Source organism: Hyperoodon ampullatus (assembly GCF_949752795.1).
Source record: "Hyperoodon ampullatus genome assembly, chromosome: 14".
Lineage (NCBI taxonomy): Eukaryota > Metazoa > Chordata > Mammalia > Artiodactyla > Ziphiidae > Hyperoodon > Hyperoodon ampullatus.
The window spans coordinates 3,414,618-3,438,253 of NC_136927.1; the positions used below are offsets into that span (position 1 = coordinate 3,414,618).

At 57.2% G+C, this 23,636-nt stretch overlaps 1 protein-coding gene across 1 annotated transcript in view; it reads left to right on the plus strand.

Moving 5' to 3' along the window:
- Positions 1 to 23,636, plus strand: part of SDK1 (sidekick cell adhesion molecule 1) — a gene marked incomplete at both ends in the record, with an annotated part of 840,970 nt that overhangs the window by 794,470 nt on the left and 22,864 nt on the right. The window contains 5 exons of the mRNA XM_079719129.1: positions 1,634 to 1,749; positions 3,638 to 3,824; positions 5,553 to 5,690; positions 12,966 to 13,127; positions 13,686 to 13,811. Coding sequence (XP_079575255.1) covers positions 1,634 to 1,749; positions 3,638 to 3,824; positions 5,553 to 5,690; positions 12,966 to 13,127; positions 13,686 to 13,811 — 729 coding nt within the window. The remainder of the gene's footprint in view (positions 1 to 1,633; positions 1,750 to 3,637; positions 3,825 to 5,552; positions 5,691 to 12,965; positions 13,128 to 13,685; positions 13,812 to 23,636) is intronic.

The window sequence follows — 23,636 nt, forward strand, 5'->3', positions numbered from 1 at the left end:
GCCCAGATGGTCCTAACCCACCACCAGGGTAATGGCTGTGCTCAATTTTGCCTTTCACATTTTAATCGTACAACAGTAATTTTGTGATAGAGTCGCCCATGGCAAACATGCAGAAGACATTAACTTTATTTATGTTTTGGATTATTAATGTGGCTGTTAAAATTCCTCCAGTTAGTTTTGATTGAATTGTTTTTTTGTGGGATTCTGTTGTTTAATGGAGCGGTAAATAAGAATTTCTGTTAATGAGGCTGAGCATCTGTCACAACAACCTGGTGTGGGTTATTAACATTTCCATTAACGGCAGGGTGGGCAGCGATAATACAGGAGCCACACAGTTAGAACAAAATAAATAGTCGTGTCAGGCTGAGTGGGTGTTAATTACCATTTTATTCTGCACTGGTGGTGGGGAAGCAGGGAGGGGAAGATGCGGGGGAGGGGTGCCTCAAGGAGGTCATCCTCTCCCCAGGAGGCCTCTCCAGAGAGACTGTGAGCTGGGCTGCCTCCCTCCGACCCTGACGTGTGGTCCTTTCCATTCATGGCCCTAAATAGACTTGAGTCAAGAGGCAGCGCCCGGGCCGCAGGCAGGGCCACGGAACGTGAGGGTGCTGGGTTGGCGCCCTGCCCCTGCAGCCATGTCCCCGACAGCTCCGTGGAGCTCCCCAGGGTCCAGCCCAGCGTGGAGTTCACCGGGGGAGGGGTCACCCAGGTGGGAGGAAGGAGTAGCTCCTGGGAGGCAGAGGACAGACGGGCCAGAGGGGAGAAATGTCCCCAAATGTACACGTGCGTCGTTCCCAACTTACCCGCGGCTGCCTGCAAGGCCACGGCCATGGCGCCCTGTCAGTCACCTTTCACCTTTGACCCTGCTGACACCAGCACAGCACCCGGGGGCGCTCGGGGTTGGGAGGGAAGCAGTGGGACCGGGTCCTCCTGGGGGGCGCGGAGCAGTGGCCTCTGTGCTCCGTCCCCAAGGAGGGGCAGCCCCGGGTCTGCAGACGTCAGCTCCACCTGGAGCGGGGCTTCGTACCCCAGGATCCGGGACTCGTGGTGGGAACACACATGCCTTTCTTTCTTTATTTTTGGCCGCGAGGCCTGTGGGATCGTAGTTCCCTGACCAGGGATCGAACCCGGGCCCTCGGCAGTGAAAGCGCAGAGTCCTAACCACTGGGCCGCCAGGGAGCTCCCACAAATGCCTTTATTTTCTCCAAGTTCCACCTGGAACTGAGCATCTCCCTCGGTTATGAATGTGGCGACGTACCAGTGCCGCATCACTGGGGCCTGGGACCCTCTCAGCAGCAGGGCCCCTGGGTGTGCCCCCATCGTGGCAAGGTGGGCTGTTGCTGCGCCGTCTCTGCTCATCCCACCTGACCTCAGAGCTGTCGCTAGAGCAGCTCCTAAGCCTGACTTCAGGGCTCAGTCACAAGCACAAGCACGTGGGTTACTGTATCACACCTTCGTTTTCCAAAGCTCTGCTGTGTCTCGATATAATCGGTTTTCTTTGGGATTCTCCAGATTGCATTGCATGCATTTAAAGGCATGGTTCTGTGAAGGGTTTGTGGTCATGCTGGCATACAAGCGGGGTGGTCCAGGGCAGGGTCTTGGGACTTCTCAGCAGACCCCGCTGTTCTCTCCGCAGCCCCGGCCATGGCTCCGCAGCACGTGCAGGTGAACCCCCTCACGGCCAGCCAGCTGGAGGTCACGTGGGACCCGCCGCCGCCCGAGAGCCAAAACGGAAACATCCAGGGCTACAAGGCAAGGCGCTCTCTCGCTTGGTTTGGCTCTTCCTTCCCGGTCACTTGTGGGCCAGGGTCAGTGGCCTGAATCCCCAGATCTCCCGAGGGCTCCGCTGGGACCGTGGCCGCCCTCGGCTCACCCTGCCCTTCTGCTTCCCGTCCTGACTCAGGCCGACAGACCCTCGGCCCCCAGAGCCCGGGCATCACCGAGCGGCTGGAACGGGCTCAGCCTGCCCTTGCCTCTGGCCTGGGAGAGCGGGACCCAGTTCCCCGCGCAGCCAGCAGCGCCTCCCTCCCCCTGCACCCCCTCTGGGAGTCTCCACGCCTTTGCTGACAGTAAAAGGGAAGTACTCAAGAGGACAGGTTCCCCCGCTCCCCAAACCCTGCCCTGGGTCCGAGTCTCTTGTTCGGTAGGTCCAGGATGGGGTCCAAGGGTTTGCATGCTCCTGGGAGCCTCACTTTGAGAACCCTTACACTGAATTGTCATGATTCCACATTAAATATCCCAGAGGTGGGATCCAAGAAAGGCAGCAGCCCGTTGCGGTCCGAGCATCAGGTGATGAACGATGACACAGAGTTGGTGGGGGCAGGAAGCCCCCCGCAGTGTTCCACCTCCAACATCACCCCTGCGTAGGGGGCTCGGACCCCTTGAGATCAGCTAAAACTGTTCTGAAGTGCCTGCTATCCCTTGAAAACTCCCCACCTTCCTCCAGAGTGAACTTCCTTGTCTGGTCTGTTGAGCCCAAGTTGATCAGCCATCAGGCTCCATGGGCTGGCCTACCCTGCAGACTATTGGACCAATTAGATGTCCCTTTAAAAATGACATTTGTAGGTGTTTTGTGAAAATAAATACCATCCTCCATGGCAGGGCACCTGCAGTGGTTAATGAGGTCACAGAAAGTGCCCTGAGCCCAGAGGCAAGGTGCTGTTTATGTATGTCCAAAACACGTTTCCTAATTTCCTAATGATAGAGACATTGAACCTGGATATTGATTTCAAGTTAGTAAGGCCTGTTCAAGCAGAGCATCTCATCTGGTCAGTTCAGAGAGCAGAAGCTGAACTGCGTCTTGCAGGTGGATACAGAGAGGCTCCCCCGCCAGCTCCGCTCTGGCCTGGCCGGGCATGCAGGCACGGGAAAGCAGGGCACGGGAAAGCAGGCCCCGGGCCCCGCGCTGCCTGGCAGCCTCGGCTGCCCTGTGCGTGGGCCAGCGGCTCTCACGGCCTGGCCTGTTGTAGGCCCACAGAGCTGAGGTGGATCTGTGGATTGGGGTTGTCTTTGGGTGGCCTGGCTGGCACTGGCTTGGGCAGTGGTTCTCGGCCAGCTGTCTAGGGAAGCAGTTCTGATGACCTTAGCAAACCTTTGTACGTGGACATCATGTTTGCCCATGAGCGCGTTAAAAACTAGACGAGAAGAAACGGAACCCAGGAGAAACAAGGGCTGCTCCAACAGGGCTGAGCCCTACGTGGTTCATCTCCACGTTATTTTTGGCTGTTTTCATATCCAGAGTATTGGGTCACATTGATCCAAGCCTTCGATCTCAGCCTTAAAGAAAACGTGGGAGCGTAGGGTAGAGGTTGGGGGTTTGTTCTCCCCACAGGCTGGAGCAGGGGGTAGACTGGTCTCCCTTCTGTCCAGAAGCTTGGGGGAAGGGGCACGACCCCCCTAGCCAGGCCTGTGAGAGAAAAGGCACTTTCCTGGCAGCCGAAGGAGATGCCACCTCCATCCTCAGGCCCCGTCCACCCTGGCCTGGCCTCAGCCACCCCCGGCTCTGCAAAGCACAGCTCGGCCCCCGGGAGCACTCAGGTCCCCTCTGGCTCCGTGGCCACCTGTCCCCAGGCTGAGAAACAGAGGGGGCGCCACCCCTTCCCTCCCACGCTGGCCTCCAGCCTCTGGCTCTTTCTGGCAGATCTACTACTGGGAGGCGGACGGCCAGAACGAAACGGAGAAGATGAGGGTACTGTTCCTGCCCGAGACGACGGCGAAGCTGAAGAACCTCACCGGCCACACCAAGTACCTGGTCAGCATCTCGGCCTTCAACGCTGCTGGAGACGGGCCCAGGAGTGACCCCCAGCAGGGCCGCACCCACCAGGCCGGTAGGAGGACAGTGTGTTTCCTTTCCACAGCCTGGGTCACCTCCCTGCCCTGGAGCTGTTCCCCGACCCTCCCTCTCCATTCCCTCCGCTCTCCGCTCTGCCTGTCCTGTAAGCCAGAGCCCGCGTAGCTGGGAATTTCTGGGTCCGATTCATGTGGTGTCCCCAGCGCCCAGCCCAGGCCTGCTGCGTGGAGCTGCCCCGTAAGCATCCACCAGTGTGAGCAGCGTGGGCCGTGGGGGGCCGGGCTCCATCTGCACAAGGCCTCATCTGTCACCAGCAGGACTTGCTCCAGGCCCCCGGGGGAGTCTCTCAGGGTCCAGACCCCGGGGCAGGGGAGCTCCTTGTATGTTGACGTGCTGAGCCCAGGCCGCAGTGTTGGCCTCCCCGGGCCTCTGGGCCACAGAGTCCCCTGGAAGCAGCTGGCAGGCCGTCTCTCAGACACAAGCCCCGCGCAGGTCCTAGGGCATGGCCGGGCTGCCCTGCCAGGGTTCACACTGCCTGTGACCTCCTCTCCTCATCTGGGGTACGTTCTGAGCCGCTCACTCACTCTCCTGGCGACTCACAGAGTCCCTAGTGGTTTGGGGCGCTTCCTGAGGCTGACCAGGCTTCCCGAGGGAATGGCGGCTGGGCCCTGCGTCCCGGGAGCTCTGGGGCCTTCTTGAGATGCAGGGAGTGGAAGGCTGGCAGTGTAAGGTAGGGAGCCCATGGGGCACAGACCCACTGGCTCCAGGCTCCCCAAACCTCTGTGGGTTCAGCCTTCCCGGGAACGGGCTCCTGAGCGTCAGGCCCCCTGGGAGATGACCATGACTGCATTGCAGGGACTGCGTCCTCGGGGCCCGTCCAGCAGCCCGGGAGGGGCTGTCTGTGGACTGTGGGCTCTGAACAGGAAGGGTATGGGCGGACCTGTGGGGCTGAGGGTAGGAGGTGGAGGCCCTCGGGCACTGCAGGCCTGGCAGGTCACAGGGCCAAAGGGCCCCCAGTGACGGGGGAGGACCGAAAGGGGGCAAGTGGGGGCCTATTCAGTGGGCATTTCTGAGCACGGAGGGGAACCCAGCTAGGGGGGCATCCGTGCCCACTGGGGTAGGGGCAGCTCTGGGTGCCAGCACCCACCCGGCCCTCCCACGGGGCCCAGGCAGACGGGAGCCGTGGGCGGGGTCAGCGTCCTCCCTGGCCACACAGCCTGCCTCTGCATCTGCCAGGAGCTTCTTCCAGCTCAGGGTGGCGCGTGAGCTCCCCCATCTCCAGACCAAGGGGGCCAGTAAGATGGCCGGGCGCCCGTGGGATTTCAGATGAGGACCAGTGTGCGGGGGTGTCCTCGGAGGCCTCTGGGCCCCCCAGGAGGGGAGGGGAGGGGAGAACCCCCCCCCCCAGAGGAGCAGGACTGGAGCCCGTGGAATCCTCCAGCAGGTGCTAGAAGATGGCACTGTCTGCACTTCATTTTCTGTTTCCATCCATTATTCGTTTTCATGCCTTTGTCATCGCATCTCTCAGGCTCCTTTGTGTTTAAACACCGCCGTTTTCTCTGCTCTTCTCGGGAGGGTCTGAGTTTCTGATTGACCCTGGGAAGTTCGAAGATGATCAATAAATCTCCTTTTCATCCACGGCATTGAGACTTCACTAAATTGGAGATACCATCTAATAAGATCTCTGTTCCACGTGGAGGCGTAGACACGTATGTAGATGGCGTAAAGGGGCTTTGGTGAACGTCCTCTCTGTCCTGCCCTCCAGCTCCCGGGACCCCCAGCTTTCTGGCATTCTCGGAAGTAACCTCCACCACGCTGAACGTTTCATGGGGGGAGCCCACGGCAGCCAATGGCGTCCTGCAGGGCTACCGAGTGGTGTACGAGCCCTTAGCGCCTGTCCAAGGTAAGCCTCCCGGCTGCGTGGCAGCCACCGTCTACACGGCTCGGCGCCGGGAGGGGCGGGTGAACACGGCCCTCTCCGCAGGGCCCCTGACCGGCCTCTTTATCCCCCAAGACCCGCCCCTCCTGCTGCGCCTGAGATCTCAGTGCGCGTCCCACCCTGGGTGCCGCAAGCTGGAGCCACGAGGGCGGCTGGGCCCGGACGCTTCCCTCGGGGGCTCCTCGGGGGCTGCCTTCATTCTTCGTTGACTCAGTGAGGCTTTTGTTTGTTTTTTGTGTCGGGAGTGGGGGTTTTTTGGCCCGCACCTTGCGGGATGTTTCCCCACCGGGGATTGAACCCCGGGCCACTGCAGTGAAAGTGCCGCGTCCTAACCACTAGACTGCCAGGGAACTCTGGTTAGCAAGTCTTTTTTAAGCGCCTGCTGTGCGCCAGGTGCCGTTCTAGATGCTGGAGTCTGTGGATCCAGGGAAGCTGGGATCTGAGCTGACCTGTTCATCGAGATCCTTGCTTTCCTGAGTGCAGTGAGCTGTGCTCCAGGGAGGAGAGAGCCACACACGAACAGACACACACAGAGTCTGATAGTGATCGGCGCCGTGAAGGACGGAGTGGGGGGCTTCCCTGGTGGCGCAGTGGTTGAGAGTCCACCTGCCGATGCAGGGGACACGGGTTCGTGCCCCGGTCCGGGAAGATCCCAAATGCCACGGAGCGGCTGGGCCCGTGAGCCATGGCCGCTGAGCCTGCGCGTCCGGAGCCTGTGCTCCGCAACGGGAGAGGCCACAACAGTGAGAGGCCCGCGCACCACACACACAAAAAAGAAGAGAGTGGGACCGCGTGAGAGCGTCGGGCGTGGAGCAGAGACAGGCGCCGAGAGACAGGAAGGGCCCAGGAGCCCAGCATCCGAGGCGAGACTGGCCCACAGAGGCTCGGTCACGCGGGGCCTGCAGGGAGGGAGCAATGCCAGTCGTCCGGGCGGCCACAGGGCCAGTGATGTGGGGCCGAGGTGGAGCCAGAGGCACTGGGTCTGAGTTACAGGAGACTGGGATCCCCGGCTGAATCAACCCCGGCGCCACCAGGGGGGCTGGCTGGGGGCTCTGGGAGGGGATGATGGACGGGAGAGGAGAGGACGGGTGCAGGGGTGGACAGGGTGGGCGGGAGGGAGCCGGGCCTTGACGGCACGCTGTCCCTGCGCCCCTGCTGTAGTTGGTGCCGCCAGCTCTGTGTTGATTTGATTTCTTATCCACTCATCTCTGCCCACTGCCCGACTCCCGGAGCGCACACTGAGGGCCGAGCGGGCATTTCTTTCTGTCCCCACTGTGTGCCCGGCACTGTGGTGCAGAGAAGGGAGGTGAGGCCCTGGTCATAGACACAGACAGACTGTAGAAGTTGTGGATTATTTAATGTCTGGGAGGAAAAGATATCGCCCACCCATCAAATGATATTGGCTCTCCATTTAAAGCCGTGATAAAAGCTTCCTTTTAAAACAAGCACATTCAAGTAAAACGGGGAGTTGATTTGAAGAAGAAAAGTCAAGCCCTAGATTTTATTTCATCAAATCTACACTGCCATGGCCTGTGAGATTCATTGTTATTTTATGAAGTGCCGAGAAAGAAAAAATGCTTCCACTAAACCACGGCCCAGTCCTCTTGAAGCATCAGTTCCGAGCTGCATCCCAAATCAGAGATGTAAAAATGCGAGGGGGATAACGTGCCTCTCAGAAAATCGATGAACTTAGGTAAATAACAGTGGAGGTGACAGAGGGTCCTTCCTGTCTCTCACGTGAACTTGAGTAAATAACAGTAGAGGTGACGTGTGGAAACGGTTCGTAAAACAGCCAAGAGGCTGGGGACCAGCACTGATTTAGCACGCTCTGCTGTGTCTTTTCAGCACCCAGCACCTGTCTGGGGACAGGTGGCCTGGGCATGGCTTGGGTCAAGGTCCAGAAGGAGACGGGCCACGTTCCTGCTCGTTCAGTAGGGAGGGAGGGCCGAGAATTAATGGAGACTTTCATTGTGCTCACCAGCGTTCCCTGCACACGCATGCACGCACGCACACGCATGCACACAGATTCCACGAGCCCAGGTCCCACACACTTTTTCAAGGATATTAACCCACTAGTGCCGTTCAGATGGGAAAGGGTTGCCAAGGACGGTGCCTGACTGGCCTCGGCCTCCGCCTCCTTCCTCACCCCAGACCGTGAGTGAGGTTTCCCACGCTTCCCCCGGCAGGTGACTGACTGCTGAGCAGAACATCTGTGTGGGGAGGTTTGCAAGTCTTTCCAGAAACCCCACGGCCCACACCTGTCTCCTTGGCCTCCTGGCAAGGCCACCGCCTGGCCGGATTCTGCCACGGGCCCTGGCTGTGCCCCCTGTTACCCTCCTCTGCACGGTCAGGCGCTAGAATTGCTGCCGGGTTGTTGCAGAGCTTCCCCACGCCTGCCCCCCGCCCCCGCCTCATCCCTGGGGGCGCATCAGCAGCTCGGATTCCCAGTGTCCTCGTGGCTGCTTGTTTGTTTCACGTCGTTTGGACACTCGGGTCCACCACAAGCAGATCACAGGGTTCTCCTGGCGCCCCCGTCAGCGCGACCCTGCTGAGCACGCCGACCGGTAGGTGCCGTCCCTCCGGTACTGACTTCACGCCAGGCCGTACCCACCGTTCTCGAGTGTTCTCTCCTCATCCTCACCACAGCCCTGCGGGGCGCGCCGCATCTATCCTCACGCCACAGACAAAGCAGTCGGGCTGGGCTTCCCTGGGGGCGCAGTGGTTGGGGGTCCGCCTGCCGATGCAGGGGACACGGGTTTGTGCCCCGGTCCGGGAAGATCCCACATGCCGCGGAGCGGCTGGGCCCGTGAGCCATGGCCGCTGAGCCTGCGTGTCCGGAGCCTGTGCTCCGCAACGGGAGAGGCCACAACGGTGAGAGGCCTGTGTACTGCAAAAAAAAAAAAAAAAAAAAAAAAGCAGTTGGGCTTCGGGCCCTTCAGACATTGTCCACGGCCTACAGTTGGGGAACGGCGGGGGGAGAAGAGGGATTCAAACCCAGGCGGGCAGGTTCAAGAGCCGAGGTCTTATCTGTCACGTGATGGGGAACGTCTGGAGCACCTGTGTCTCTGAACGTAAACGTGATGGCGAGCGGCAGAGACGGAGCCCGAGGGCAGTCAGGGAAGCATCTTGCTTTCCCGCTGCAGGTGGGGCTTGCCGTTCCCTGGAGTGACAACAGGTGGAGTCACTTCGGTCACAGCCGTCTTCCCCTCGTTTCACAAGTAGCGAGATATCTGCCGTCCGCAGCAGCGTCCCTTGTCTGTGGGGAGGGCCGCTGCTCTCAGCCTGGGTCTCCGGCCAGTGTGCCAGCCCTGCCATTGGAGCAGGGACGGGGGCTCAGCCCTGCGCTCACTCAGCCGCTGCCCCGGCTCCTGCACCCTCAGCGGCAAACTGTCCAGACGCCAGGCTCTGGCTGTGCACGTCCCAGACCCACTGACGCCTGCTTGCCTGTCAAGTGGCCGGTCCAGGGCTGGGGCTACCCCACGTGACAATGACGGTGACAGGAAGTGTCCAGTCCCGCCTGAGGCGTCGCAGGGCTGCCTCTAGCACCAGGCCGGCGCTAAGCCTGGCCGCCAACCGCAGGCCACCCCGCCCCCCGACAGCTCGGGCCCTGCTCCCGCTGGGGTGAGGCTGGCCACAGGCCTCGAGCCTCCCCCGGCCTCCCTGGCAACCAGCAAACACCCCTTCCCCAGGAGCAGAGCTCACCGACCCACTGCCCTGGTGCCGCCCTGGTGACCCTGTGACCTTCCCGAAGTGCCCTGCTCACCGCCACCCCACCATCATGTCCCAGGATCCCACCACGAGCCCACCTGGACCACGGCCTCTGCCAGAACCCCTGACTTAGCCAGATGTACACTAGTCCTGGGCCCTTCCAGCGGCCACGGCTGGCAGCCAGAGAGGAGCACGGCCCGGCCGAAGTGGGGCCATAAGGAGGCCATCATGCGGGGCGTGGGCAGTGGCTGCCGGTGGCAGTCCTCCTGCTGGTGGGTGTCATGGGTCGAGCACAGGACGGCCCCAGATCGAGCCCCATTGCGTTCCTCCGGACTTGGCCGTGAGACTCACAGTGACCACTGGAGCAGTAACCACCGTGGGGCGGGCGGAGGCGTGGAAAGCGTTTGCACGCGGGAGGCACCCTGTCCTCTCGTGGACACGCCTGAGCCGGCCCTCGGGGAGATGCTGGGGACGTGACCTCTCCGTCCTCTTGCCTTGGTGGACAGCCGGCCACCTGCCGGGCACATGAGGACCAGCCATAGCTGCACGCAGGAGCCCGGCCACAATCGGCCACGCCAGCCACCTCCCAAGGCCTGACCAGCAGGGTCGTGAGCTGAGCTCCACGGTGGCCGCCATAAGCCCTGGGTGCTGGGGCAGCGTGGCCGCCGCGGAGTGTGAGAGCTGCAGCCGGGGACCCAGGTGGATCGCAGCGCCCGGAGTTTAACATGCTTTCGAACAGTCACTGCAGGGTCTGGGATCTGGCCCTCCTGCCACTGCTGTGAGGTGGGCACTGCCCACTCAGGACCGACGGGAAACGGAGGCCTGCAGAGGTCAAGTGCGTCGCCCAGCGTCACACGGGGAAGAAGTAACAGGCCTGGGACAGGCTCCAAATCCCGGGGCGTCTGCACTCCCCGTCCCACTGGCCAACCCTGCGAGTGTCAGAGGGAACCCGCCCTCAGCCGATCATGGAGCAGCGGCACTCGCCCTGGGCGCCTCTCTGCCAGGGCTCTTTGGGGCGTTCTGACCGAAGACCGCGCCGTTGCCTAGCTGAGCAGGCCCGACATCGTGGACAGAGTCGTGGGTGAGAACAGAGAGGCTGAACGCCAGGCCGTGGCTGTGAAAGCACCACACAGCTTCCCGGACCCGCTGAGGGCAGGCTGCCCGGCACCTCGTGCCCTGGTCCAGCCCTGGCTGCCCTGCGTCCCCACACCTGGGCCCATCCCTCCCCAGCGGCCCCCAGTTCCCCGATTCTATATCTCCTCCCCTTAGGGTGGCTGGCTGATGTGATGGGTTGTGCAGGCCTCTTGGAGGGCGTCTCCTGGAGAAGCCTGGCCTGCAGCCCCTATGCTGTTGGATCTGGGATTTAGGCAGGGAACCATGAAAGTAGCAAGCGGGGCTCCGAACCATTTCTGTTCTCTCATATGCCTCAGAGGACCTGTGCATCTCCCAGAGATATGGCTGCAAACGCAGGGAGAACCTCGAGCATCTTTATTTTATATTAACTCTCTGATAACGCCGGTTCCCTTGTGAAGATCACCAAGGATATGATATTTATGTTGATATACACATACACAAGTTTGTGGTAAAGACAGTAAAAAAGCAGTTGTAAAGCAGTGACCTCGCCCTGGGGTGACCCTTCTCCATGCCCCTTCCCCCAGGCCCAGGCAGCGTCTGGAGGGACACCTGCAGACCCTGGTCGTGCAGCCTGCAGCCCAGGCCCCAGGAACAGGGGCGTCGATGTGGTACTGCAGTGCTGTGGACCCCGGGTCCCTCCACCAGGAAGGTAGGCCTGGCTGCGTGGGGAGCCCCCAGGCCCTCGGAACACTGAGCCGTGTCCTTGGGAATCTGATTCCATAGAAGAGCTATTTTTATGTTTTCTTACATGTTTGAAATGGACGTATTTCAGGCGACTGCACCCTGAGGTTTGGAGTGCAGGACATGGTTTTAAAGTTGACGGAATAAATACGACGCCGACGTGTTTGGGAGGGGGTGGGGGGAGGGGAGCAGACCAGCTCCACCTCTTGGCGGGACGGAATTCACAAAATCTGTGCACGGGGTCGGTTTTGCTCTGAGGAGAAGGAGGGCGTTTTTTAACAAAAGAAGGGGCTGCTCTCCAGGAAAACTTTATATCCGGCAGGATCCCGTGTGTGTTCACTGGTGACAGTCAACCGTGGGTGCAGATTGTCATCCCTGAAACCCCGTTCTGGAGCGATGCAGCTGAGGGGCGGCCTCTCTGTGCAGAAATGGCCCTGCTGCTCTACCGAAAAGCCCCAGTCACGCAAGAACAGCCCAAATAGCTCCGAAATAACTTGGAAGAGAATCATGTAGCTGAACAAATGTTTCATAAAAGGCGCAACATGAAGACAGTAAACCAACTAGAATGGCTTCTGGAGACCTGTAGGGTCAGAGGAATTTGCTTGGATGACTTTGAAAGCTGGACCCACTTTGTAGCGAGGACGCACGTTGCTGGGCTCTTCTGAGGTCAAGGCCTCCCTAGGATTCAAGGTGCAGATAACACCGGCCAGTCGCAGCGAGGGCAGGCGGCCCCTTGGTCTTGGGAAGCCCGGCCGTTCTCTGTGTGTGGGACACGGTGGCGCAGACGCTGGGCCCAGGACAGCAGGCACCCGGCGCGTCTCTTCCACACGACCTCTGCTGACTAACGAGTCCTGGAACTGCCCCAGCCTGACATCCTCCTCCAAGAGGTCCTGACAGACATCGGTGTGTTGAAGGCTCTGAGAAGTCCCGCAGTCTAGAGCTTATGTAGCTTTTTTTGTTTGAATGCTTCATTTTCAGACTTGTTTTACCAAAGAACCCTATTTTCCCTTCTGGAAAATGCTGTGTTTGTGTACTTTTCAGTTTGTATCCCCAAAGTGTCCAACCTCTATTTTCTAATTAAACCTAGTACACCCAGCATCACATCTGCTCGGTGTCTGTGTTTGTGAGGGAAGCGTCTCTGTGCTGGCACAGGTCTGTGGAGCTGCGTCACCTCCGCTGTCTGTGGTGACAGGTTCGTCATGTTTCAGGGTCTGTGGATGAAGTTGTCATGCGTTGCCAAAGCCCTTAGGCCGCAGGGTGGGCCCCGCGCGGGGTGGGGGGGCGCCTTCAGCCCATGCAGAGTCTTCCTCCATTTTCCTCCTCCACGTTCTCTCCCCCAGCTAAGCTGGGAAGCCCGAGGTCGCCTCCGACGTGACACAGGGCTTTGTGCAGCTCCAAGCCAAGCGGGGAGGGACCCTCCAGATGTCGGGGGCCTGCCCCCACCATGGTGCCAGTTGCCGGGCCTCCCTCCCCACCGACGTGGCCAGTGAGCCGGGGCCTCCTCCCGCGTGCCATGAGGGTGGTTCTTCCCCGTGTCAGCACCCGCTTACCAAGCTTAGACTCTAACGGCACTTACGTGTGCTAAAAATCGGCCGTTACCGGCACTTACAGTCCCAGTGGTGAGAAACGCTCCCTCAGCAAACCTCGCGGCCTCCTGGTGGTCAGAGCCGAAGAGGCGGTGCTCAGGGCCCTTCTCGCCCTTCCCGGCGGCTCTAGGGGTCAGCAAGGTGGTGACGGTGGACGTGAAGGGGAACTGGCAGCGCTGGCTGAAGGTGCGCGACCTCACCAAGGGGGTGACCTACTTCTTCCGAGTGCAAGCGCGGACCATCGCCTACGGGCCCGAGCTGCGGGCCAGCGTCACAGCCGGGCCGGCCGAGGGTGAGTATCAGGCCTCCTTCGTCCGGCCGGGGCTTGGTCTGCACTCCCGTCGAGCCGTGCTGGACGCTCAGAGCCAGCGTCAGCTCAGGACTCTTTTGGCCCCGCCTTCCAAGGCGTGTGTTAACTGAACGTCTGCACGCGGATGCATTCAGTGTGGGCGAGCAAGTTGTTAGGTGTTGAGCGTGTCCAGTGTGTAAAAAAAAAAAAGCGAAAAGAAGTGCATTCCATTTTTGAAATAAGATACATAGGAAACATTGGAAGTTTTCCTGGCATGAAGAGGGGCCACGTGGTTCCCGCTGTGCAAATGCCCTCGGCCTCTGTGTAAGTGCTTTTGGAGGAGAGGGCAGTGGGTCGAGTGGGCACCTCCACGCCTCAGCTCTCTTGATGCTCTGATGGACCCTGTGAGGCCAGTGTCAGCCCCACCCCGACTTTCAAGATGAGGGACCGGGACTGACCCAGGGGGAGCCCCGCCTGGAGACCTAGCAGCAGAGCTGGCCCCTCTGCGGGCCCAGGAGTCCCGGGCCAAAGCCCACCCACTCTTTTCTCCTCTGTCCACAGGTTCCCCGGGCTCCCCTCGAGACGTCTCGGTCACCAGATCCGCCTCTGAGCTCACCCTGCAGTGGACGGAGGGCCGTGCGGGCAGGACGCCCACCACGGGCTACGTCATCGAGGCCAGGCCCTCAGGTAGGTCGGGCGAAACCCCGAAACGATGTGTCTGCATCTGTAAAAGAGGGGACGTGTCAGAGCTTGGGGCCTCCCCGGCCCAGCATTTCCCTGATGACATGGAGACGGAGGGCACTGACTTGAAATGAGAGGCTCTCTCTCACTCCCCCACCCCCCGCTGTTGATTTTTTAATATTTATTTATTATTTACTTATTTATTTTGGCCGCGCCGGGTCTCAGATGTGGCACACGGGATATTCGTTGCGACCTGCGGACTCTTAGTTGCGGCCTGCGGGATCTAGTTCCCTGACCAGGGATGGAACCCTGTTGCGAGCGCGGAGCCCTACCCACTGGACCACCAGGGAAGCCCCCACTCCCCCATTTTCATAACCACGGCCGCGCTAGCAACCTCATGGGCCTCAGACCCATGGTGTTCTGGCCACGTTACCCAGGCTTAGGGAGAGGATGATTGTCACTTGGATACACGTGCGTGAGAACTTAGGGTCACTTAAGGCCGTCCTCGGCTCGGCGGTGAGACCCACAAGCGTTGTCAGAGGCTCCGCTCGAGATCTCGGTGGAGAGCGTGCTGCTCATTTCGGATCGTCATGAACCTTCCTGTTAGCAGTGAAACCCACACGTCACCCACGGAGAGCGAGGCTGAGATCCGCCCCGACCCCATCCGCCCCAAGAGGGCTTCCGCCTTCTCTCTGTTCAAGTAATGCCTGAGGGCAGACGTCGCTGGAAAGTGAACGATGGTTTGAGTCGGATGTTACAGCTGGAGCTGGGGGGGCGTCACCCTCGAGGAGCCCCGGGCACGTTCCCCGCGACCTTCAGACGGCCGTACGGCTCAGCATGAACATACACGGCGTGCCAGGGACGCACTCGGAAAGCGAATCGCCAGGCCCCGCCGCCAGATGGACTACAGCGCTGCGAGCACTGCAGTGCGCTGTTTAAAGAAGCTATTAGACCGAGGGGGAAGGTCCCCGGAGTTGCAGACGTCACAGGCATCCCTCCTCCCCGCCAAATGGCTGTTGAAAGATTACTGGTTAGAAGTGCCTTCTAGAAACTTCTAAGGAGAAACCTAGTACATAAAACCAAAACAGTGTCTACGTAAAGGCGATGTGAATCCTTCTTTGGCTCAAGAATGCCCATGTTCAGCCCCCGGGCCTGGGGGACCCCGACAGTTTCTGATAAGCAGGGCATGTGTCCTTTTCTGGAATTGGAGGGTCCCAAATCCGTGACGGGGCTGGACTCGCCAGAGGCCTCTGTGGTCACTTGGTCCCCCCGTACCTCTGAAAGCAGTGGACCCAGAAGAGCCAGCCAGCTCTCTGCTGGCGACATCTGACCCGGGGCACTTTCGGAGATCAACAAGTGCCGTGGCTGAGAGGCCCTGTGAGGTCTGTGCCCAGACTGAGGCAGTGGAGGCTGCACTGACCCCAGAAGGCAAAGCCGCTTGCTCCCCAAATCCAGGGAGAGCGTTTGTTGCAAAGGTTGCCTGGCTCAGGCCCACCAAGGGGCTCCATCAGCTTCGACGGGAAAAAATACGTTTTTATCTTCACGAGCCCTCTAGCTGAAACTTAGCTTTCCCTTCACTTATAAACACGTGTTAGTTTGCTTGGCTACTGTAACCGAGTAGCAAACACTGGGTGGCATAGATAACAGAAACGTGTTCTGTCTCAGGTCTGGAGGCTGGAACCCCAGATCGAGGTGTCGGCAGGGTTGGTTCCCTCTGGGGGCCATCGGGGAGGATCTGGTCCAGGCCTCTCCCCTGGCTTCTGGTGTGTCGCTAACAACCTTTGCAGGTCCTTGGCTTGTAGCAGAAGCATCAGCCAAACCCCTACCTTCCTCTTCACGTGGCCTCCCCACTGTGTTCCTGTGTCCAAACTTCCCCCTTTTAGAAGAACCCAGTCATACTGGATTAGGGCCCACCCTCATGACCTCATCTTAACTAATTACGTCTGCAAAGACCCTATTTCCAAATAAGGTCGCATTCTGAGATACTGAGGATTAGGCCTTGAAGGTATGAACGATGAGGGGACCCAGTTCAACACATAACCGTAGGTGAGAAACCACGTAAGTAATTGCAGTACCTGTGAAACCGCCAGCCGTAGAAATCACAGCTACGTTCACATCATGTGCCAGCTGTGCAGAGGTTTCCCAGGATCGTTCGTACTCATCACAGCGTTGAAATTATGGTCGTCTGCAGACCCTGCTAGACCTTCTTATCAAAAGCGTTCATGAAGAAGCGAAAACGTCTGAGTTCCCTGGGACAAGGGTGTCACCTCGGTGCACGTCTCTCCACCACATCTTCCAAGGACCACGTAGCTTAACAAGGGTGAAAAGAAAACCCACGTGATCCAGACCTTCTGCGTACCCAGGAGACGGACGTGACTGTGAACTTGCGGTTACTGCTAGGCATTTATGAGCATCACCGATATAACTGGTTTCCTTTTCAGTTTTATTTTATGCATGAAAACCATGCTGAGATGGGGTCCTTCAGAGTCAGCAGGTTGCCAGAGGGTCCACGGCACCAAGAAAAGATTAGGAAGCCTTGCTCTAGAGGACACGCACCCAAGACTCCCGGCTTGTCGTTTCCTTCTACCTGAAGGCTTGTCTCCCCGACAAGAGTTAAAGATCCCAGTGGACACGTGGCTATAAAAGGGCCACACGAGGCACCCTTGAGGCGATGGAAATGCTGTGGATGTGTTACCGACCAGGGTTCTTGGCCTCCTTCCTCAGTAGAAATCGATCAGAGGCCAGACAGGAAATTCAGGCAAGGCTTTATTGGGCTTTATTGGCTTTATTGCTCCAGCAGGGGGGCGCGAGAACGAGCAACAGCTTCCCTTGCTTGCTCACTCACTGATGGGGGCGGGGCAGGGGGTGGAGTGAGCTTGTTTCTTACATGGGGTGAGGGTAGGGGTGTATCCAGGAGTCGGGCCAGAGGGGAGGCTTAGGTGTTTTGCCCACCTCTTAGGTGGTGTTGTATGCAGGTGGCATGCTCAGTGCCCTGCTTTTGCTCCCAACCTCCTGCTTTTGCTCCAGTCTCTTCAAAAGTGGAAGTTGGGTTTTTGGGTCTCTGTATCTTTTGGGTCCAGAATTTGTCCCAACTGGGCATGCACGTAGTTATTTTTAGTCTCGTACAGTTTCTTTGGTTTTTGTTTCTCGAGGAGAGACATGTCCAGGTGCAAGCATTGCAGCAAAGGGTCCCGTCAGGACTGTCAACATCAGTTTCCCGGTTGCGCTGTACTGTAGCTTCCCAGCATGGCCGCCTTGCTGGGGAACGGGGGGCCGGAACACTGGATAAAGGACACGTGGGATGCCTGTGCTATTTACCACAGCTGCATGGGAATCTACAATGATCTCAAAATAAAAAGCTCAGCTTAAGTTTTTTTTTACATCTCCACGGATGGTCTCCTCCCCCTGGTCAGTCAGGTGCACTGTCTCTCTGAAACGAGCACCTTCGTGGCAGTGATCGGCCTGTGGGGAACGGAACTCCCCACCAGCCAGACGCAGGCACGGGCCTGGAATCTTAGCCCTAGTGAGCACTCAGGGCCGCCCCAGGGTGGGGATGGTGGGTCCTCAGGCTCCCTGGGGAGCTGGTTCATTTCCCCTTGTGCTGTCAGTGCTCATCCATCTGCTGTGATGCAGGAAACGGGGTGCTTGGTGGTTACAGGTGCAGCTTCAGGGAGTCTGGAAGGGGCGTTGCCCCACACCCGAGGGCCTCACCCAGACACGAGCCCTCTGCCGGCAGCTGGCGGTCCGACTCCCTGGGTCATTACCAGAAGGTGGAAGCTGACCCACGGGGACCAAGACACTCCAGGAAACTGACCCAGAGGACCCTGTCGTTTTCGGCGAGCCCCGAAGATTCTGCTTCACTTTCTCAACATTGGGAAGCAGGTTGCCAGCGATTTCGACTGGGCCAGAACAGGCTGCCGGCCTCACCGTCCAGCCACTGAAAGTTGAGGGAGACGCCCTCTCCCCGCCACCGCCCTCCCCCCGCAACGGGGGCCTGCAGCTGCTTGGAGTCAGATGAAATGCATTTACGGATGGTCCGTATTTAAACACCTTGCCAGTACCCTGGGCTTTGGATCTCAGCTGTCATCTAGTACAGGCCTCATGACACAGAACAGCAAATGCCGCAGCATCTCACTCTCGCCCCGAAGCTCCTTGGCGACACCCTCTCCGGGCAGGGCAGTGGTGTCTGAAGGGAGCTCGGTAGTGGTGCTGGGCCCTGGAGGGGTAGTTTTTAATAGGGGGCCACCCAGCTTCCCGTCACCGCGGGCGTCTGGAAAGACTGAGCCACTTTGTTGGGTGGCCCTGGGGGCCCCAGGCTGCCTGCCATTCCCCACCAGGCCTCATCTCCATCTTGCCCTTGGAAGGCATGGAGCTGGTCCGCTTGGCTGGCGCGGGGAGGGTGGCCAGCAGGCTCCAGCGGCCCGGGCAGGTGGCCCTGCAGCCTTGTGCATCTTCACTTGAACCCCTGCAAATTCTGCTGATGCCCTAACGTGAAAACACCGAACTGAACAGCAGCTGGTGACATTCACGTGGGACTAGGACACACACCCCCCCTCACTCCTGGAGAAGGGCGGTCAGCGAGTGTGGACGCGGCCCCAGACGCCACAGGACAGCCTTGCCGAAGGTGCGTGTCTCTGGTCGGGCGAAGGTTTCTTCCCAGTTGGTGTTGCTAAGCTCCCAGGAAGGCGGTGGAAACTGTGCAGGGGCATATGCAGATGATTTATTTACACAAATTGTCCCGAGGCATTTTACTGTATAGATCAGGAAACCTAATTTACATATTTACACAATAGACCAGAATGGCACTAAAGGAACTATAAATATATTTTCCTCTCCACAGCAGCCGTGAAATACATATTTAGGATGTACCCAACGCAAGGCAGACGTTGTGTTGCTCTTTTCACGAGTGATGTGTTTAGCCCAGAGAGGAGAGGCGGTCAGATGCAGCAGGGCCCCGTCCCCGTGGGCCCCTCCCTGCCCACTTGCGGTCCTCCTGGGGCCCCCCAGGCCCCTCCCCACTCTTTCTGTCCACTTCTGATCTTTGCCCGCGGGACTTTTCAACGGAACAAAGAAAAACAATCAGTGCTTTTCAGAAGGTTTAAAATCCATGGAAGTTGCCAAGTCAGCGTCCTCAGCCCGAGGGCTGCGGCTGCAGTTCTGACTCTGTCACTGGCCTGCGTTCACTTCTCCTCTCCTTCACGACCCCGAGTTGACAGCCTGTCGGGCTCTGCAGCCGTTTCTCTCTGGGCTGGGTCCTGGTCCTGGGCCATCCTTTGCATTTCGACGTTCATCTCACTGGTGTCCTACCTTCAACAAGGATCGGATAACATACCATTATTTTATCATCAGATGTATGTAGCCTCAGGTGTAAGCCCCACCTGTTTCAGCTCAATTTCCGACCCAGCCCAGTTACACCAAGAGAAATGGCAGCGTTTAGGACATAAGCAGCTACCAGGCTCAGAGCTGCAAGCCGATGTCATGGCGCTGGTTACGTGAGTTAGTGGAACCAGAACCTTTGGGCCGTGAATGACAGTTTCGTTCAGCGTGGAGACCCTGCTGGGTTGTCCACGAGCTCAAACGTCTTTCTTGGCGTCTGCCTTGAAACCTGCCACAGACATACGCTTCTGGGCGTCGGCAGGGTAAGTGGAGCACAGACCCTGGGATTCGGGAGGACGGTGTCCCTGCTCCCCGGTTACGAGGGCACGGCCGGGAGCAGATGTGCCTGGGCGGCAAGGTGCTGGCCCTGCAGGAGAGAAGCTGCCGCACGCCAAGCGCCAGAAACAAGTGCGGTCGGGGCAGCGACCCGTGTGGACTGGAGGCGCTTGCTCTCCTGGAGGATATTCAGTATTAGCCGTTCTCCTTTTTTAGTAAACAAATGCTGCCATAGGGCAGCCAGGACCGAGAGCTTATATCTTTAAAGGAAAACCAGCCAGTGGGGCGCACGTGCGTGTGTGGACCCTCACGCAGCTTCCCTTCCGAGCCCGGCAGGGATGGAGGTGTGTGACCGGAGTGCGGCTTATCGAGCAGCATTCTGCCACGTGTATTTCTCCACGGCTCCCCCACCTTCGTACCTCGAGGTGGCGACTTCCCAGCAGTGTCACAGTAAGGGGAGGCCAGGAAGGTGCTGGGCGTCCAAGAAGGGGACCCAAGCCCGGCAAGATGCCACGGACACCCCGCCACAGACATCAAGAGGCCCCGGCCTGAAGGTCGACGTGTCTCCCAGGAAGGTCGAAGTCCTGGCACCGCCCGCAGGGCTGGTCCTCAGGCCTCTGGCATCAGCCATCCAGGGATGTGGCTTTGGGAAACACGAGCGACTGCCCGCCTCGGGCCAATCACGAGTTCCCCACACGAGGGTGATGTAGGGGTAGGAGCGCCCCCAGTGGGGAGGGAAAGCAGGCTGGGGTCTGCTGAGCACCCGGCGGGGTGACCTCGCCTGGAGTCTGACAGCCGGTTGAATGCATCCCCAGAAAAACACAAGGGCCCGCACTCCCCTCAAGTATTGATTGAGAATGTAAATCCAGGCCCGGGGATTATCCTGGCGCGTGGAAAATCAGTTGCACAAATCTCATTATGTTTAATAGTTCTCTAATGTTATTTTTCCCCCTAATTTGTAGACATACTTTTCTCCATCAATGATTTATTGAGATATTTAACAACATAATACAAGCGAGGAAAGCAATCCATAGTGGAGAGACGGAGTGGAGGCTTCGGGAGCCGCCAGGGTTTTCTGCCCACCGTGATCGCGGTGTGAATATGCGTGTGGATAAATAGCCCGGGGAATCACAAGAGGAGCCTAAAATGCTGAGTGTGCTAATTTTGGAAAGGCGGAATTAAGCAGAATAAAAGTGCGAACTTCCTTCAGAAGGAAATTCTCTTGGTATGACTCCTCCCCTCGCAGCGTTTTTCAATGTAAAGTAAATCGTGTGTTGAGATTCTGTATCAATATTTTTAAATGTTTTTATGAAAAATGCACATAATTCCTGGAGCTGTGACAGAGCGCTTAAAATAAAATGTGGAGTTTAGGTGACAGGAGACGCAGGGGAAGTAATTCTTTTTCTTCAGTAGCAGGAAAGCATTACAGAAACATTAGTGTAAAAGACGTCCAGAGAACCCACTGCAGCCGTGTTCAGGCCTGCTGCAGATGGTCTGGGAACGCCTTTCACACTCTTAAGTCCCTTAATTTCAATGGTTTTAAGCAGTATCCAGTTTACAAGAGTCTGTATTTTTTTCTTCAGTCTCTTTCACAGCATAAAATTATCTGTCTTTTTAGAGGGAAAATATTGCACAGTTTATTCAGTGCTTAAAGCCCTTAGCACAGTGACTTGCTCATAGTAAGTGCTAAGTAAAATGGTGGTGGTTATTATTTCTGAAAGCTCCCTGTGCCAGGCCCTGTGAAAGGCTATGGGGGCACAAAGATGCATGGATGGATGGATCATGGATGGATGGAAGGAGGAAAGGGAAGGGAAGGAAAGGAGTAAGGAAGGGGCGATGAATCATGTCAACTGATATCTATTGAACTCCTGAAAAATTCAAGAGCCCAGTGGTGCAGACAGACAGGTAAATGTAAAGAAGTGTTCTGGAGGCCCCTGAGCAGAAGCTGTCGTCTCTTCCTGGAGTGTAGGAGTGGGTCAAGGCTGGCCTCAAAAAGATGAATCTGAAAGGGTGCGACGACCTTGTTGATTTTCCTCCATCACCCCCCTGCCCCAGAGACTTACAAACAGCTCACTGAGAACAGGAATCTCACCTGATCCCCTGTTGGCTGGAACAGGGCCTGACCAAAGAGGGAGCACTTCAGTATTTGTGGATCGAATGCGTGGGTGAGTGAGAGGGGGTGGAGGGGGAGGATGCCCGCTGCCACACGGGGACGCCAGGCAGGGGGAGTGGCATGTGCAGAGGAAACGCCCCCTCCGTGCCTGTTATTCCCCGAGCATTCTTGCCAAACCAGAAATAAATCACATATGACAATCATGAGTGTAAACCTTAATATGTTTAGAAGGAAAAGAAAGGCTTAAGCTATGACTTGCCATTTGGACATTATTAGTGGTAATGGGTCACTTGGTGAGAAACTACTATAAATGTGAATATTTAGAAATAAATCATCATCGTACTCCCTTTTTGCCTGTACAGAGATTTATGCCTTGAAAGTCTCATTCACATCCATTCCTTCATTAACCTGTGACTACAAGGACTTAATCGGTGCAAACTCGAAACCCTACGCAAATACAACTTACACACTAGCGATCTCTTTCTGGTTACTGTGGGGTTGACCCTCTCAAACATATCTGGTGTTCCAAGGTGTGTGATAAGGTTGGTTTCCAGATAACCCCCCGCCCCCCGTAAAGCTGTCTGCACGTATGCATGCATATTCAAATGTGCATGGAGATTCCTCTCCAGATCTCCTGCTGTTTTTAAAAGATCACAAACCTGTGCCTATAAAAGAATTTATAATTCATGAAGGAGCACTATTTCAAATGAACATTTTGGGCCCTGAGCCCACTTTTTACTGAAAGACCTCCTTAGAGATTGGATTTATATTTTATTTTGCAAACACTCACGGAGTGTACTGCTTACTAAGCACTTTATCAGTATTAACTTGTTTAACCCTTGCAACACACCTGTGATGTAGATGCCCTTTGTTGTCACCGTTTCACAGATGAGGCACAGAGAGGTTAAGTACTCTCCCTAAGGTCACACAGCTAATGTGCGGTGAGGCAGTCTTCACACCAAGGCTGTCTAGCTTCTTCCTTTCTCTCTGCACCTGATTTTCTGGCCTTAATTTCAATTTTATTAGTGTTTTCCTACACGTCAGGACTTAAAGAAATTCAATATGTATTTTCATTGTGGTAAAATACATAACATACAATTTACCATTTTAACCATTTTTAGGTGTAGAGTTCAGTAGCATTAAGTATATCCACGTCGTTGCACAACCATCACCACCACCCACCTCCAGAACTTGTCCATCTTCCCAAACTGAAACTCTGTCGCCGTCAAACCCTAACCCCTATCCCCCACCCCCTCCCCCTGGTGCCCACCCTGCTACTTTCTGTCTCTATGAATTTGCTCTAGGGACCTCCTATAAGTGGAATCATACAGTATTTATCCTTTTTGTTTCTGACTTACCTCACTGAGCACCCTGTCCTTGGGTTCACCCATGTTGTAGCAGGTGTCAGAGTTTCCTTCCTTTTTAAGGCTGAAACATATTTCATTGTATGGATGGACCACCTTTTCTTTACCCATTCCTGGGTTGGACATTTGCGTTGCCTCCACCTTCTGGCTACTGTGAATAATGCTCTATGAACATAGATGTGTCGGTGTCTGTTCAAAATTCAGTATATTTTTTAAAATTTATACCTGTATCCGGTAGCACCTGGGCATAGATTAAATAGCTACTGGTCTTAGGGCAGGTTTGATGCTGCAGCGCTTCCAAAGGATGCTCAAACTCGAGGGCGGCACTTGGGGAGTTTGGTTCGGCAGGTTAAGGCAGGGTCCCCAGGTGAGGGAACCGGGCCCCGGCAGGGTTGTCCCAGAGCACGTGCACCCCCATGCCAGTTGCCACTCGGCGCCTTCACCCCACGAGAGCACGCGACCCGTTATCAATTATGGAAAATTGCGCCGAGCACACTGCAGCGACCACCCCAGGCGGTGGGGACAGCGTGACAGCATCACCGCAAGGCTGGCAGCTGGCTGGCAAAAGAGGCGTTGTTCATGGACATATATACACTACCAAACGTAAGATAGATAGCTAGTGGGAAGCAGCCACATAGCACAGGGAGATCAGCTCGGTGCTTTGTGACCACCTAGAGGGGTAGGATAGGGAGGGTGGGAGGG